The sequence below is a fragment of the Episyrphus balteatus genome, chromosome 1 (assembly GCF_945859705.1).
Source record: "Episyrphus balteatus chromosome 1, idEpiBalt1.1, whole genome shotgun sequence".
In the NCBI taxonomy this organism is placed as follows: domain Eukaryota; kingdom Metazoa; phylum Arthropoda; class Insecta; order Diptera; family Syrphidae; genus Episyrphus; species Episyrphus balteatus.
The window spans coordinates 89,323,402-89,341,890 of NC_079134.1; the positions used below are offsets into that span (position 1 = coordinate 89,323,402).

General features: G+C 36.7%; 1 protein-coding gene across 2 annotated transcripts in view; it reads left to right on the plus strand.

The window, feature by feature from the left end:
* Positions 1-18,489, plus strand: part of LOC129907415 (guanine nucleotide-binding protein G(s) subunit alpha) — a 298,316-nt gene that overhangs the window by 37,892 nt on the left and 241,935 nt on the right. For both annotated transcript variants that reach the window (XM_055983618.1, XM_055983627.1), the window contains exon 2: positions 3,248-3,614. In XM_055983618.1, coding sequence (XP_055839593.1) covers positions 3,339-3,614 — 276 coding nt within the window. In that variant the 5' untranslated portion in view covers positions 3,248-3,338. The remainder of the gene's footprint in view (positions 1-3,247; positions 3,615-18,489) is intronic.

Sequence of the window (18,489 nt, forward strand, 5' to 3'; positions counted from 1 at the left end):
AAGAATTAAATGAGCATTAAATGAGCATCAAATTCCTGCATTCTCAAATATTGGAATCTAAATTGTTGAGGTGCTATCTTTTTTTTGTCGAAGTGACGTCATCAAAGACTAGTTTTTGGCCTATAAGAACGAAATGGATTGCATTTTGTACATGAAGGAGATGGATTTAAAAGTTGAATGAAACCTTTTTGAAAAGGTGTTGAGAGGCTATTTAATTTGATACCATTTGTTGCCGCTGAAATGTCGGCTTCACCCGTAATAAAAAATTATTCCAAACCTGACGCATTTTCTCAATGCTTGGCTATAATTCTATTAAAATTTGAGGATCAGTTGAAACTTAATAAATTTATTTCGGAAAGACTATCTAAACTCCATTATTTTATTTCATCCAAAATTATACAAATATAAATGATGGAAAAGCTTAAAATTATTACATAGAACGCCAACATATTGTGGCAAAGACTTGGAGAATTAGAAATGGTTATGCGGGAAAAAGATATTGACATTTGTCTGGTATCAGAAACCCATGTTTCAATATCAATATCAAAGGTTTTCTTGATTTCCACGCAATTCATCCGTCAAACAAAGCAAGAGGCGGAGCTTCATTATATATAAAAGATTGTATCAAACACTCTATAGGTTTTAAGCTTGAGCTTGAATCGATGCAGCTTATATGTAAGTGTGCAAGTTGATGATGTACTGAATATCTCATCTACATACTGCCCTCCGCGGTACAAAATTGATACAAATGAATTTTCAAACTAGCTAAAATAACTTAGACCAACTTTAATGATCGGCGGCGGCTTTAATGCAAAGCATTCGTTTTGCGGTTTTAGATGTATATCTCAAAAAGGCCGAGCGTTATACGAAGCCGGTATGGAGAATAATTGTGACTTTCATTCTACTGGGAAACCAACTTATTGGCCGGAAGATACCTCGAAAATACATGACCTGATTGATTTTTTTTTATAGTCAGGGGAATACCGTCAAATCGAATTAAAATAACGGAATGCTCTGATCTTTTCTCTGACCATTCTCCCGTTATTCCCACTATGAGCTATAGTCTTGTTAAAGTTGGTTAAAGTTGAAATACCACCTAGGCTAACAAACGGTAAAACTAACTGGGAAGGCTTTAAGAAAGATATTGAGGATAATGTTGAATTAAGGGTATCTGCTAGCATCTTAAAAAATGATTACATAATTTTTCTTAATCTGTGCGGAAAAAAACATGGAACATCTGAAAAATTGTGTACCTATTCTGCTAGAAAGGAGTGTATATTATACGTGGATGAGAGGATTATACAAATACAATTTTTTTGGTTTTTACATTTCCGTTGTTCCCCACTCAAAAATTGGTTGCATTTGTGTTTTGTATTACTCACGTGAAATTTCAGCTTTTTTAGGTGAAGTGTAAGTGGGCGCTCAACAGGCTCAAAGTTTTTGCTCAGATGCTGTTCTAGCTAGGTGCTCATGCCTAGTAATTAACTTTTTTTTAATTTATCAAGTGAATAAAGTTGTAACGTGGTAAAGTTTTTCATGATATGTTTTTTCTTTTATAAAAAACCACTAGTTAAGTGATGTTTTCAAAGATTTTTTGTGTTCATTTAAATTCTTCTGTAAGTAATTTTTGCTTAAAGTTAAAACAAAACAGAATTAATCTATGAAATGTGAATGACTCAAAAACAAAGAAACATGAAAATCATTAACTTGGCTGTCGCAATCATGCGTGCTTATCATATTTAAGCCAAATTCCAACTCCAAGCCAAGTCCTATTACGATATAATCAGATATTAAGGTTACAAAAGTCTAATATTTCAAAGCTGATGAGCGCCCTCTTCCTTTTACTTTTGAGAGCTAAAACTTTCAGCATATATTGGTATAGATATCTGTAGCAAAATAATGGGTGGGGAAGTAATGAATTATAGGGTTTATTTTTTTGCTTACAACGTGGACCACACTTATACATATATATTAGACTGATTCAAAAAAAATAATTTTTTTTTGTTCAAAAAAAATTTGTAGAAGTTACAGCTCGTTATATTAATATTAATTACTTCCGCATCGCAAATTTCAATTTCCCATATGATTAACATGGGAAAGATTGTATTTTTGAATTAAGAATTTTATAACTTTTTCAATGGTTCATCAAAAAAGAATACTCGATTATTTTCGCTACAAAAATCATAAACCGCCGGCCGCGTTTGTACCGGGTTGGGGTCGAAATTGGGAAACCTACACTATCTCCAAAAAAAAAAATCTCAATCGGATAAAATCTCCAGAAAATCTTTGACCCCATGGACAAAATCTCCATGGGGAAAGGGATCCAATGGACAAAATCTCCAATAAATAATTTTTTCTCCCATTTTCTCCAAATCCCCAAAAATCTCCAAATAGCAAAAACAAAAACGTAATAGAATGATAAAAAAACACTAAAGGCAAAGTAAAATCAGGTCTAAACACGACAATTTTGAAATCATAAAGGTTCCTCTTTTAAAACGGAACACAAAAAATAAATTATGTAAACAACCGTCACATGAACCTTCGTTGTTGGAACTACCATTCGTGTGCCTTAACAATGATTCTAAAATACTGGAAGGATACAGCAAGTTGAACTAAGCATAATCTTTTGAGGCAAGTTATCACAGCTTACAATTAAATATGAGTAAAAATAGGTCTTTCCAAAATGAAGATGCGCAAGTTGTGTATCAAGCAATCAAATCGCGCGCGCGATTTGATTGCTTGATACACAACTTGCGCATCTGAAATTTTGGGATTTTCGCTCGGAGATTTTTTTTTTTGGAGATTTTTTCCTGGACATTTTGTCTATACCCAGGTCTGTCTTGGGGATTTTGGCTTTGGGGATTTTCTCTTTGGGATTATGGGTTTTGGTCATTCATCACCAACCCGTCGAAATTCTGTATGGGCCAAAATTCGGATTCCAAAATTCTGTATTCCAAAATTCTGTATTTTAAAATTCTGTAAATTCAAAATTCTGTGTTTTAAAATTTTGTAAATTCATAATTCTGTATTCTAAAATTCTGTAAACACAAAATTCTGGATTTCAAAATTTTCTGTATTTCCAAAATTCTGTAAATGATAAAAGAAAAATTGTTTTGATAATGAAAAAAGTGTGCACTGGAAACATGGAAAATGAAAATATGTTTTTTTATGAAAAATCTCGGAAAACTTTTCGGAAAATAGGGTAACACAATAAATAAATAACTTTATTATATTTTTTTTCTTACAGGCTGGCTCGGTATAGTGACACCAGAGGAGCGGAGTCTCCCGAAAGTGTACGAGACAGTGGAGGTATTTGTTGGTGGACTCCCTGGAATACTATGGGTTGTTTTGGTTCTCCAGACTCAAAACAAGCGGATGCTAATCCTGATGATTCCAAGAGTCAGAAACGACGAAGCGACGCGATTTCAAAGCAATTACAAAAGGATAAACAGCTTTATAGAGCAACACATAGACTGTTGTTGCTCGGAGCTGGTGAATCTGGCAAGTCAACAATAGTCAAACAAATGCGTATACTTCACGTTGATGGATTTTCCGAGCAGGAAAAAAAACAAAAAGTTGATGATATTAAAAAGAACATACGTGATGCTATTTTGGTGAGTTGAGTAAAAGAAAGCTATTAAAACAGTTTCAAATTAGAACAAACAAGAAAATAGGGTTGAAGCATTTGAACAGCGCCCCACTGTGGGATGAAATGGGACTCTATAGCGCGAAAACCCATTTTCAAAAGTAATTTCGAAAATATTTTATATTTTCAAAGAACACTCTTAATACTTGAACTTAAAGAATTCCAGTACCCATCATTGGAAAACCCAATACACTTTTTATTAAGTGCTTTTTTGTCCACAAGTTTTGTTTTCAAAAGACCGCCAAGATTTTGCAAGCTCGCGCAAGCTCTTCTCTTTTCATTTTCTTGGTTGGGTAGTGCCTCGAGCTAAACCAGTAAATCTTGGCCAATTCCAGCCAACTTGTCTAGTTATACGATATTTTGTGAGAGATTATCAATCAAAATGACGTTAAGTTTCTGTTTTTCCCGACTGGTAAGTTGTCATATTGTCTGCCATTTTATACCTATATGTCACGATTTGGGGAACCCGTCAAAAGTGAGAAAACGAAAAGTATTCACGACTTTTAGTATTAGGTAGGAAAGTATGAACAGATAAAATTATTCAAGGAAAAAAGTATGCGCAACAAAAGTTCGAAAAATGGAAAACTATTATTTTGACTGGGTTTAGATCTGGCAATAGTTACAAAGAGAAATGAGAATTTGCGAAAACAAATGTGGCGATGGACAATTCTGATTGGTCAAGAAAGAATAAATAGATGAATTTATTGTTTGATAGGGCTGGGGTCTCAGAAAAAAAAGAGTATATAGATATTCATAAGGATATGAGGTCTAAATTTAATTTTCAGTCTCGCAGCTGCGATGAGCGAGGCAAGGTTAAGAGTGCGCTCGATTATTTTTTTTTTTTAATTAGGGAGAGTGAAGTATTTGTATAGAAGGTGGACGGGCCGCGGCCAATATATCGCAACCTCAGTGCAAAAGAGCGATAAGTCAAAAAATGACATTTTTGAGATAATGATGAGGAAATGTTGCTTTTTAAATTACCTTTCTTTTGAAGGGCTTGTTGTTTACATGAACGAAAAATTCGAAAGATTATGACTGTTTTTATCATATTTCCAGTGCAAAACAGAGCTAACACTAAATGCTCACCTTTTTTCTTCAGTAATTTGTTTTGCATTGGAACCAAGAACTGTTTGAAGTGGATTATTTTGGAATGTCGCTGTTTTGCATAGATTTTTTTTTTTTCAGAATGAGAAAATAATTGTGATTTATGGGACCATTTTGGATTACCTCTTTCTTTCATTCAAATTACTGAAGAAAAAAGGTGAGCATTTAGTGTTAGCTCTGTTTTGCACTGGAAATATGATAAAAACAGTCATAATCTTTCGAATTTTTCGTTCATGTAAACAACAAGCCCTTCAAAAGAAAGGTAATTTAAAAATTACCTTTCCTACCTAATACTAAAAGCCGTGAATACTTTTTGTTTTCACACTTTTGTTACGGATTCCACGATTTGAATTATAACATTAATACGGGATATTACCATTGTTTGTCAGCCGTGTTAACATTACTTAAGTCGCGAAAGCTTAATAGACACTCAGTTCAGTTAAGTTTACAAGTACAAGTGCGTGTTAGGTTAGGTTAGGTTAGGTTAAATGGGCTGACAGTTGATGTTGTTACCGTCACACTTAGATCAATGTAGACCCCTTTTGATACCCTGAAATATTTATAACCTCAGTAAAAAAGTGTAATCCTAATCCTATGAATCCTATGGTTTGTCGAGCCATTTGGTAGACTTGACAAAGTTCAGTAGGCTGTTGCCTGACAGTTCTGATAGTTCTTGTAATTTATTAAAGAAGAAGTTCCCTAAAAATGTTTTTATAGTGCGGCAGAGTGCTGGCACTGTCCAACACTCTGCCTACTGTCCAGCACTACTCACAGGGGAAGTGAGTAGTGTTTTCCTGTTCGTCCTCATTGCCGCAGCCACTACATAGATCATCTGTGCTAAGCCCTATTTTCTTTTTATGGTTGACCAGTAGGTTATGTCCCGTTAACCCTTTCGGTACCAGCGTTACTCTTATGTAAAATATCTTTAAAAACTCGTTAAATATATTCCATTAAATAATTTTTTAGGTTTCGATGGCTTAATTGAAAGATAATAATGCCTAGTTACTGGATTAGTACAAAAAGTTAGTCAAATATCATACTTTAAATTTTTTGTTACAGTCACCGAATAGCTCTCGTGCTGCATGCATCGTTCCAACCGGCGGCTTTCTATTGTGTACAAATACATACACCACTTTTTTTAATTTCGGTTTTACCGTAAAAAAAAAACACTTATACCTTCCTCTTTCACTCTCCCTTATCTCTTATCTCCGCGAGTGTTAGTTGTTTTTTCCCACTATGGGTACGGCCCCTGGGCCGAGAACTAAGGGAGGAAATAGGTTCAGTGCGCTTTCCGAAGTTGTGCTTTCCCAACCCCGCCATAAAAAACCCAAACAATCATATCAACCCCTGAATCCCTACCCCGAACTCCCTAAAATCAATAATAAAAAAAATCCTAGATTCATTGTCATTGCCTCTGCAATTGAAGATAAACCTCTTTCGTCAGTTAGCATTTTTGGACTAAAGAAAGCTATCGATGGAATAGGTACCGAGTATGAGCAGATTTCACTACATAGAGACGGACAAATTTTAATCCTCACAAAAAATCAAGCTGTAGCTGACAGATTTGTCGCTACGGAAATTCTTTCCAACCTTTGGCCCGTTACAATAACTCTACACAAGCAACTTAATTCGTCAAAAGGCATTGTGTACGCTCCCTGGATTATCAATGTTCCAGAGAAAGAAATCGTAGAGGAAATGACAGAACAAAAAGTTACTGAAGTGTATAAATTTACAAAACAAGTAGATGGAAACCAACGTCCATCAGGTTTACTACTCTTCACTTTCGACACATATCAAGTTCCCAAAACAGTCGAAATTGGCTTTTTTAATGCCAAGGTTACTGAGTACAATCCAAATCCTATGCGGTGCAGGAATTGCCAGTGACTTGGACATACACCCAGAGAAAAAACGCATAGTAATTTTTAATACGTACTACATTGAATCAATGGTGAAAAATATATTCATTAATTTTCTAAAAATCGTCCTATGCTTAAGTTAAAGTTTGTCACATCAATTTTTATAAGTGAGATGGTACAGTGGTAAGGCACAAGCTTGTCAACCCAGGTATAGCAGGTTCGATCCCCAACGGTTGCCAGTTTTATTTTTTTTATATTTTTTTTATGTGTGAACAACATAGATTTAAAGTGTGCTACTTTGATTCAATCATTCTCCACTTTAGGCTAAAAATGTAGTGATTTTCCATTGATTCAAAGTGGTTTCCATTGATTTTACGTTGTATTTTGGCTCAGTGTACCACCAAAAGATGCAACAATACTCCTTTGTGCAATATATGCAATTTCCCACCACATACAGAATCTGAGTGCTCCAGGGTCATGTGCGCAAATTGCCTAGATCTTCATCCCTCATCATCTAAAGACTGTCCCAAATTCCTACAGATGAAAGAGATCATAAAAGTTAAAACCCAGAAAAAGTGTAGTATTGTGATGCTTTTTTACATATGCTGAGGTAAGCTCAGGGGGGTTCCAGGATTCTTCCCAAAGAAGCAACAAAACTTGGGTTTTGAAAGTTCCGAACTCAAGGAAACAGATTTTTTTATCCATTAATTTCAATTGGTTCAATTTATTGTCCTTGCTTATTACTATTTTATATACAATATGTTGATCTCTATGTATAACAAGTAATTCATATAATTCGTGTCTCCGGCACGCAATCCGGAGAGAAATCTGGTCGGAACTCACTATGAGAACCTATGTCCAATGAGTTAAGGAACTCAAAGGAAAAGTCTTTGGGATCCGAATGGAATCCTATGTCCCCACAATACGCAGAAAAGTCTGGTCGGAACCCGGCAGGAGAACCTATGTCCAACGAGAAGCTCGAAGGAGTAGTCTGTGGGATCCTAGTAGAAGCCCTTATGTCCCCAGTACACAACCTGGAGAGGATTCTGGACGGAACTCGCTAGGAGAACCTATGTCCAATGAGCTAGGAAACTCAAAGTAGAAGTCTTTGGAATCCGAATGGAAACCTATGTCCCCACAATACGGAGAGAAGTCTGGTCGGAACTCGGCAAGAGAACCTATGTCCAACGAGAAGCTCGAAGGAGTAGTCTGTGGGATCCTAATGGAAACCCTTATGGCCCCAGTATACAACCTGGAGAGGATTCTGGACGGAACTCGCTAGGAGAACCTATGTCCAATGAGCTAGGAAACTCAAAGGAGAAGTCTTTGGAATCCAAATGGAATCCTATGTCCCCACAATACGGAGAGAAGTCTGGTCAGAACTCGGCAGGAGAACCTACGTCTAACGAGAAACTCGAAGGAGTAGTCTGTGGGAATCCCAATGGAAACCCTTATGTCCCCAAAATGTGGAGATAATTCTGGTCGGAACTCACTAGGAGAACCTTTGTCCAACGAGAAGCTCGATGGAGTAGTCTGTGGGAATCCTAATGGAAACTCTTATGTCCCCAAAATGTGGAGATTATTCTGGTCGGAACTCACTAGGAGAACCTTTGTCCAACGAGAAGCTCGATGGAGTAGTCTGTGGGAATCCCAATGGAAACCCTTATGTCCCCAAAATGTGGAGATAATTCCGGTATAAGTTGTTAGTATAATAATAATTTCCTGTTCTAAATTCTATTGTAAACTACCTGTGTTGATTTCTGATTCCCTAATACAACTAGCTACTTATTTACTATTTAGGACCAAAAATTCAAGAAATGACAGTTTAATTACCAAGTCTTTTCCGGGTCTACTTGCCTCTGTGTCTATACTCTAAATGAATAGGTACTTGATAGCAGAGATGCGCAAGATCGACAATTTTGTCGTAATTTTTGCTTCCTTATATGATATCGGCGGGTGAAACTCACTGTGATGTGTAACAAAGTTAAACGTTAAAATTTCATGAAAACTAAAATTCATTTTCTTTTATTACCGATTTCCAAATAGGTATTCAATTCGTCTGTATTTTTTTTTTTTTTTTATGTTTGTTACTGCATAACTTTGGACTGACTGAACCAAATTTGATAATTCTTTTTGTATTGGAAAGGTGGTGGTCCCATTTCGTTCAGTAAAAGTCATAGCAACTATTAGAAAAACCATAAAACGCAGTTTTGATCCATGGAAGTCGGTTTTGTTTTTTGATAAAAATGATTATGTAGGATGAGGTTGACGATTGTCGCGTACGACAACGCGTGGTGTCTTTGTTTCTTTTGTTTTTGTGTTTCTGGTGCACAGTGGGTAGCCTCCCATACAAAGTGCGGTCAAAAATATAATGACCATTTTTTTTTAATGAAACGCCTGTATTATCATTTTATATGATTTATTATTGCAAAAAAATGCATCAAGTCAGTTTTTTAAAATTTTTGTTATTTTCAAGAAAAATAAAAAAGGTAAACAAATTTTTTTTTGGAAATATAAAAAAAATGGTTAATGCCGGAAATGCACCTGACTGTCAGTCGAGCACTTTACCCTTACCCTCTAGTTCAGTGTTTTATAAAAATAATAGTGCCAAAAAGGAATTTTTTTAGTTTAACGTTGTAATTTTTTCTTCTCCGTGTATCGTCATTTAAACTCGTATTACTCGAAAAGGGAAAAAAAGGGCGCTATTATTTCGAAAGGTATTACGGTATTCTTCATTTGAGAATTTAAATTGTAGAGGGCACTCGAAGGCAAACCAACTAAATCTCTAATTTAATGAAAATTGAGCTAAATAAAAATGATTAAAATTGCTTCGCTAACGAGTCCCATTACAATTAGCCTTAATGTTATTTAACAATATAATTTATGTTTAAGAAAGTATTAACCTTCTCGTTTAATATCCATAACAATTTAATACTGTTCACAATTTTTTAACACCCGCTATCACTATCGCAAGTTCACACCTTATAACTGCAGCGATAAGAAATGAAAAAATGGTAACCGTCAAACTTTTTTTGGTTTTGGTTCGAAGGGAGATTGAAGAAAGTTGTTTAATCATTGGATTTTAAAAAACTGACATTTACTTTTTTATTTTTGACCTATGGCGGTACCCACTGTGTAGTGGTGCAGCTACGTCACATGGCCTACCCTGTGTAGGCATTGTTGATATGCGAATTGTGTATAATTATTTATACAATTTTCATTCGTTTGTTGAAAATGAAAAACTATGTTGTGACGCTTCGTCACAGTCCCCCCTTACTTTATTAAACGAGAACTCTCTCGTTTTGACTTATGTAGAAAAATATTAAACTTATTTTTTTATACTTAAAAAAAAAAAAATCTTATTCTATAATTTAGCTTAACTTAAATATTAATTCAGGATTAATTGTCGGCGGTGATACAGCTTGTGGCGGCGGCGGCGGTGGTGAACGATCTGGTGTCAGGAATGTTAGACGGAATTGTATCGGAAACGGAGTTGATATATCTGGATGTAAAAACGGCGGTAGTATCGTGTCTTGCATGAAGCACGGTAGATCGGGTAGGTATGGGTTCGGTAACGGCGGCGGCGGTAGGACAAATCTCGGTAGCTGGTTGTATTCTCAATTCTTCGTTGCTGGCGGGTTTTGCTTTTAAATCGGTTGACTGGGGTTGGTTTAATTCGATATTTGTAGGAGTAGCTGGTTGGCGGGTATAAACGGTTGTTGCAAGTATTTTTGCTGAGACTTCGGCGATCGGTCCGGTGTTGGCCAAAGTGCTGGTAGAGATATTCGGTTGCAGGAATTCATGCTGTCTGTGTCCCTCTTCTTTTTCTGCATTTGCAGCATGTGGATGCTTCTTGGTAGGAGGGATAATCCATGGCGATCTTATTTCAGTATCTGCTCTGTGTAGCTTGGAAAGTTCTTCTTTGGCTGGTGGCGGCGATGTTGTGCTACGAAAATCTGGTGCGGTTTGCACACAGTAGGTATGCACTATTTGGCGGCCTGATTTCCAGCATAAAAGGTACTTCATAATCAGCGGAGTGTGGCGACATTGGCCTCTGCACACACGGCTTTACTATTTTTGAGCGACCTTTTTCCGAACTCAGGTTTGGTCGGTGCGTTAAAACCATATACTGGTGATCGGTTGCACTCGGTAGGTTTTGGGAGTCGGTATCTGGGTGCGTGTTGAAAGTCGCAGTGGGGTTTTGGTGGCATAAGCAATCTTGCGACTTGATTCCATCTGTTCCACAAAAAGAGCAAAATAATCTATACTGTCAGCGGCAATTCTCTTTTCGGTGTCCCCTCTGCTTACACTTCCAGCAGTGTGTTGCACGATCATACTGCATGATGTGTACCAGAGCTGGAGCCGGATGGGAATTTTCAGGTGCGTGACGATGAATTCCTTCGTCACGTATAGTCATGATGGCAGCTGGTCCAGATCTTTGCATCGGAGCTGAACCTCTGACAGAGGGTGCGGGTCGGTTTCTATTTTCCTCGTTCTTTATTATTTCGAACTCCTCTGCTAGAGTCATAAGTTCGTCCAGCGTGCTGAAGTCTCTACGACGTACATAATAACGGTATTCGGGTCGGAGATTTACGAATACGAATACGGTAAGGGTGGGATGCTGGTGGATTAAATATTGAACGGCCATAATGAACTCTTTTGCACGTTCTCTAGGACCCTGGCGTTTTCTGTAAATTTCGTCCTCAAGACGGAAGACGTAACGTGCAAGTAAGAATTGCTGGAGGAATAGTTAACGAAACTCATCCCATGACCAAATACAATCTCTTTTGATTCGAAGTCATTCCAGAGCGGTTGCGTTTTGGGTGGCGGCGGAGGAATAGCAATGTTGTATACGGCTGCTTGCCAGCGGAGTTATCTTCTTTATCTTCTTCGGGAGGTTCGGTGTTGTTTCTCTCCTCGACTATGCCTTCCCATTCTTCGCACAAATTCTGTGTCGATTTATGTGTTCGGAGGTCTTTGAAGTGCTGGCTTAAGCGTTTTCTAAGGTCTTGTATGTTGCCACTGGGGTCAAGTTCTCTGGCGGCCAATACTTCGATAATTTCTGCTTTCTTAAGAAAGTAGATGAATCCTAGGTTTTTGTACGGATTGTAATCTTCGATCGGTTGTACATCTTCGGAGTCACTAGGCATGATGAAGCTGGTTATGAATCGGGTTCTGGACGGTGAAGCTTTCTGAAGGCTCTTGAGTATCGGTAATCTGGATCAGGTGAATCTTTAAAGGACTTATCGGGTAAAACGGTAAACGGCGGCGGTCGGTGTTTCCTTTAAGATTCCAGGTCGGTCGGAGTTCGGTTGAACCTTCAAGAAAGTCGGAAGGAGTTCCGGTAAACTTTTATGATTTCGGTCGGAGGTTTGGTGAACATTCAAGAAGTCCCTGCTCGGGCGCCATTTGTGATGCTTTTTTACTTATGCTGAGGTAAGCTCAGGGGGGTTCCACGATTATTCCCAAAGAAGCAACAAAACTTGGGTTTTGAAAGTTCCGAACTCAAGGAAACAGATTTTTTTATCCATTAATTTCAATTGGTTTTATTTATTGTCCTTGCTTATTACTATTTTATATACAATATGTTGATCTCTATGTATAACAAGTAATTCATATAATTCGTGTCTCCGGCACGCAATCCGGAAAGAAATCTGGTCGGAACTCACTATGAGAACCTATGTCCAATGAGTTAAGGAACTCAAAGGAAAAGTCTTTGGGATCCGAATGGAATCCTATGTCCCCACAATACGCAGAAAAGTCTGGTCGGAACCCGGCAGGAGAACCTATGTCCAACGAGAAGCTCGAAGGAGTAGTCTGTGGGATCCTAGTAGAAGCCCTTATGTCCCCAGTACACAACCTGGAGAGGATTCTGGACGGAACTCGCTAGGAGAACCTATGTCCAATGAGCTAGGAAACTCAAAGTAGAAGTCTTTGGAATCCGAATGGAAACCTATGTCCCCACAATACAGAGAGAAGTCTGGTCGGAACTCGGCAAGAGAACCTATGTCCAACGAGAAGCTCGAAGGAGTAGTCTGTGGGATCCTAATGGAAACCCTTATGGCCCCAGTATACAACCTGGAGAGGATTCTGGACGGAACTCGCTAGGAGAACCTATGTCCAATGAGCTAGGAAACTCAAAGGAGAAGTCTTTGGAATCCAAATGGAATCCTATGTCCCCACAATACGGAGAGAAGTCTGGTCAGAACTCGGCAGGAGAACCTACGTCCAACGAGAAACTCGAAGGAGTAGTCTGTGGGAATCCCAATGGAAACCCTTATGTCCCCAAAATGTAGAGATAATTCTGGTCGGAACTCACTAGGAGAACTTTGTCCAACCAGGGCTCGATGGAGTAGTCTGTGGGATGTTTCCAGTCTGAAGAAGGTACTGTGTGCCGAAACGACGTAACAAATATTAAAACAAAGAAAGTGCAGGTTCTTAAATCAAAAAAAAATGATTTGCTTAAATAGCTACTTATTTACTATTTAGGACCAAAAATTCAAGAAATGACAGTTTAATTACCAGGTCTTTTCCGGGTCTACTTGCCTCTGTGTCTATACTCTAAATGAATAGGTACTTGATATCAGAGATGCGCAAGATCGGCAATTTTGTCGTAATTTTTGCTTCCTCATATGATATCGGCGGGTGAAACTCACTGTGTAGTGTAACACAGTTAAAATTGAAAACTAAAATTCATTTTTTTTTATGTAGGATGAGGTTGACGATTGTCGCGTACGACAACTCGTGGTGTTTTTGTTTCTTTTGTTTTTGTGTTTCTGGTGGTGCAGCTACGTCACATGGCCTACTCTGTGTAGGCATTGTTGATATGCGAATTGTGTATAATTATTTATACAATTTTCATTCGTTTGTTGAAAATGAAAAACTAAGTTGTGACGCTTCGTCACAGTATGGCAGACACTAAACGCATCTACAATGAACAATTCCCCTCCCAAATCAATACGAATCTTGAATCATTTGCTAATCGAGAAAATCAAGCTAACCTCAAACCAACTTCTTCTTCACCTTCAATCGCAAATGAAAAAAATACACAACCGCAAACAACCGTTTCACCCATTCCAACAAATAATTCCTCAATCTCTACAAATAAAACGCACTACGAAAATAAAAAACAGAAACAAATACAAATACATCTTCCGATCACCTCCCAGCTTATTCATCACAACCACAATCTCTTGCCGTCTCTACACAAGCAGCCGCAGCTGCATTGAAAAAAGCAAACAAAAAAAATAACGCTGATCCCAGCAAAAATAATTCAAACACCAAACTCACAACAACAACACCCCACATTATAAATCAAACACAAATCCTCCTCTCGGAGCTCGTTCGGTTCAACATCTGCGCAGCGGAGCCGTATTCTGAACACCACAATTTTATCAAACGTCAATTCTACTTGTAACAATATTTCTGCAACACAGTTACACACAACAAACCAAAATTTTTCTACGCTTCCTTTGGTCCCACCCAATGGAAAAACGTGGAATTCTAATGAAAAAATATAGTTCTCGTAACTTTGCAATGGAATATGCAAGGCTTTACAAATAATTACGACGAACTTAATATTTTAATTTCCAGAAACAATCCATCACCCATTCTTACACAGGTTAAGGGGGAAATAGTAATTGGTGGAGATGTTAATGCCTGGAGCATACTTTGGGGTTCACCTAGCACAAAAAAAGAGGATCCATTCTTGAAAATTTTATAACCAATTCAAATCTCCTTATATTGAACGATGGTTCACCCACGCATTTTTCTACACACAGAACGCTGACACACATAGACATTACTTGTTGTTCCCCTGATTTATACCCTAAAATGAGTTGGAAAACTTTAGATGATCTGCACAACAGCGATCACTTTCCAATTTTAAATGCGCTTACAATAGGAAAAATAGATAACCCTGCCCCTTCACTAAAATTCAAGATTGATAAAGCAAACTGGCCTGAATATGCAAAACCAACTGCCAAAATATTCCTTGATCTTGAAACCAATACAAATATCAGTAGATCAGCAGCCATTTTTCAAAAATCACTGCGTAATGCAGCTAACCTTGCAATACCTCAAACTAGTTCCAAACAATCCAAATATGCTGTCCCTTGGTGGAACACGGAGCTTAACAATTTAAAAGATAATAAAGTGAAAGCTTGGAAAAAATTCAAAAAAAAAACTCTACAACGGAAAACCTTATTTTATTTAAGAAATCCAATGCTCTCTTCAGAAGAACACTTAAAATCAACAAAATCAAAAGCTTCAACGAATTTACCCAATCCATTAACCCAAACTCTTCTGTAACCAACATCTGGAATAAAATAAATAGACTTAGTGGCTCAGCCATACCATGATCTATTAGGTGCATTGAAACTGAATCTGGAGTTCTGGACCTCTTCTTAACCCCACAGAAATAAGCAATTATGCCCTACGCATTATACCCTACACGTCTACCAATCCCGCAATCAATCATCTTCAGCAACCCATTTCGCTATCCGAATTAGAATCATGCCTCAGCAAGCTAAAAGGGAAAACACCTGGTAGAGACAGACTCTCATATCCAATGTTTAAAAATCTGCCAACAGACACAAAAATCATTCTTATCAAGCTCTTTAATAAAGTTCTCGATTCAAGTGTAATACCGCAATATTGGAAAACAGCAACGGTTATCCCTATCCCCAAACCTAAAAAAGAAATTAACAAAATTGACGGATACAGACCAATTTCACTATTACTATGTATCTCAAAGATTCTGGAGAAAATAATAGCGAAAAGACTCCTTTGGTATACTGAGTCCAAAAAATTGATTGCTTTAATCAAGTTGCATTTAAATCAAAAAGGGTATGTCAAGATGCCTTACTCCATATTGACAGTTATATTGCAAACGCTATTTCTGCAAAAAATCACATTTCTTTACTTTCACTCGATTTCGAGAAAGCATTTGATAGAATAGGAGTTCACTTAGTACTATCAAAATTAAAGGAATGGAACCTGGGTCCAAAAATGTTTGGGTACATTAAAGCTTTCCTTTCGAACCGGAAATTTTGTGTTAAAGTTAATAACGCATACTCCCCGAACCACCCCCTTCATAATGGTATCCCACAAGGCTCACCCCTTTCGGTAATCATTACAAAAATGTAAAACATTTCATATATGTAGAAAAAAGTCATGCCAAAACTTTAACCTTAGGTACCTACTATAAGCAATATAGAGCTAGATTCAGTTAATAATTTAAGTATTTTAGGATTAACTTTTCACAATAAATATAATTGGAAAAACCACTGTATTGAATTAAAAAAAACACTCGCTGCAAGGCTTAACATCATTAAGTATCTTTCTTCCAAAAAATGTGAAGTTCATATTAATACGCTATGCTATCTAACTAAAATGTTAATATTAAATAAAATAGACTACGGACTTAGTATCTATGGAAGCTGTCCAAAATCTACTTGCAATATAATTAAGCCTACATATCATCAAGCTGCGAGAAAATCATTAAATGCATTCCCAACAACCCCTATAAAAAATATATTGGCTGAATCTGGCTTGCCAACACTCAACGAAAGGTATGAAGAAGTAAATCTAAAACTTTCGGCAAAACTTTTGTTTCCGACGAGATCCGTGATAAACAAAGACTCGAATGCTGCTCTTCGCTCGACACGAGTAAAAGAACTCCATCAGCAATATCGTGTATTTGGAAAAGTGTCTCAAAATTCAAACTGCCAAACAAAATAAACTGCAACCCAACATCAACGTACCCACCCTGGTTGTGTAGACCCGAATCTTTTGAGCTGTCGCTGTCTGAGTACTCAAAGGATCATACACCAGCAAATGTCTACCACGGAATCTTCAATACCATCGAAAACGATCTCAAACAACACATATAATGAGAAAGATCTGTTAAGATTAGTGAAACTAGAAGTCAAAACAAACCAAATTAATAGCTGGATGACATATAACCACCACTACTCAAGAATAAACAATAATAAAATACCATATTTATCCAGTTCAAACAGCGAAACCCACAATTACCAGTTTTGTACGTCTTCGCTTAGGCCACACTCTATCCACTCATCACCATCTTCTAAAAAAAGAAAGACCTTCAACATGCCCCAGATGTACGGAAACATTAGATATCAACCACCTCCTAGTCCACATCAACCGCTCCCTACTCAACAATGATGACAATATTTACGAAATTCTCAAAAACATTAACGTTAAAAGTTTAGATACTATTCAAAGAACAATAACAAGTCTTGATTTTAAATTATAAATTTGTTAATAATAGCGAGCCGAAAGCCCTTGCAGCCTGTGCTCTCTAAAATTAGTACTAACTTAGCAATTTAAGATTCCTATGTTAGTCTGTATAAATAAATAAAATAAATATTTTTTTCTATCAAATAGGACTGAAATCCACATTTTTTTTGCACATTTTTTTTTATAAATGGTCAAAATTTTGAAAAAAAGGTATAAAAAACTTAAATCCAGAAAGTGTTTTGTGTTTTGGCTTAGAAGAAGTAGCATACATTATTGTTCTATAAAAAATTATTTTCTATGTTTTCCGACTTTTTTGGTGGTAATAGGCAGTGTATGTTACTTACATGTAACATACGAATATCAAATTAGTTTTGCTATTTATTATTTTGGAACATAACTTTTTGCTGTTCATATTTCTTATTTGTGATGTTTTTGACACGATAATACTGAAAAAACATTTTTTAATATTGATTTTCATAGCTTGGGTTCGAAAGGCTTAAGACTTAATGAGTAGTAAGATCTTATTAGATTTTTTCTCGTCGTAATTCGGCCTTAGTTTCTTGGTGTGACCGCAGGTATCTAGGAGGTTCCATCTTTCATTGGTTTTTTGAAAAACATTGTTGGCGCAAGTGCGTGTTAGGTGTTTTATATTTTTAACGTTATAATCAAAATTCAAAAGTTTCTCCTTTTTAAAAGTTATTACATTTTTTAACTTTTAAAATGACTTACGAACAAAAAGATACATTTGTATTTCATTTACATAGGTGCAGGAACAACAAATAATGGGAACACAGCCCGAAGATTTTTTAAAAATTATCAACTCAGTTCGGACACAACTAGAATAAATGTTAACCATATCCAAAGATTTGGTAACATTTTAAAAGTTATATCCAGCGATGAAGAAATAAATGTTGAGGCATTTGATAGCTATGCTCGCGAGACCGCATGGTCCATGGTTTTATCTCCCATCTAGCGTACATCAAATTTTATTGCATGGTGCTCATGTCATTCGTAACATGAGTTTGCCATTGGGTAAATAAATAAGTAAATTTCATATAACCCATTAAAACTTAAAATAAATAAAATAAAAACAATAAATTAAATATTTAAAACTGGTTATTTTTAATAACTCAGTTTAGTTTTATTACACAACTTTTTATTATAAAAAATATGGCAACGCGTTTCGGAATTAGTGTTCCATCTTCGGGCTCTTAAACTGAATGATGTTGTTGTGATTTGCCTGTCTTTTTTCATGCTCTTGTAATTATCTTCGCTAAGCTTAGCATTTGATTGCGATTAAATGTAATTGTTTTAAATAAAGTGTGGTTGTCTCGTTTCATCTGTTTATGTGTTTAAGTAAAGTGTCAAATAGTGCGTTGGTTTTTAATGTTAGTTTGTCGTTGAGTAGGTCGTCTACTTTCTCTTTGTTAGATTTGTAGATATCGAAGTCCTCGAGAGCGTCTAACAATCTACCTTTTCCGCAGCGGTGAAGGGGGTGAGGTTGGAGTCAAAATCAGTGTAGTTATGATTTGCTTCGATTAGATGTAGGGCGAAGTTTGATGTTGTATTTTGTTTTGGTTTATGTTCGTTGAACCTGTCTATGAATGTTCTCCCCGTTTG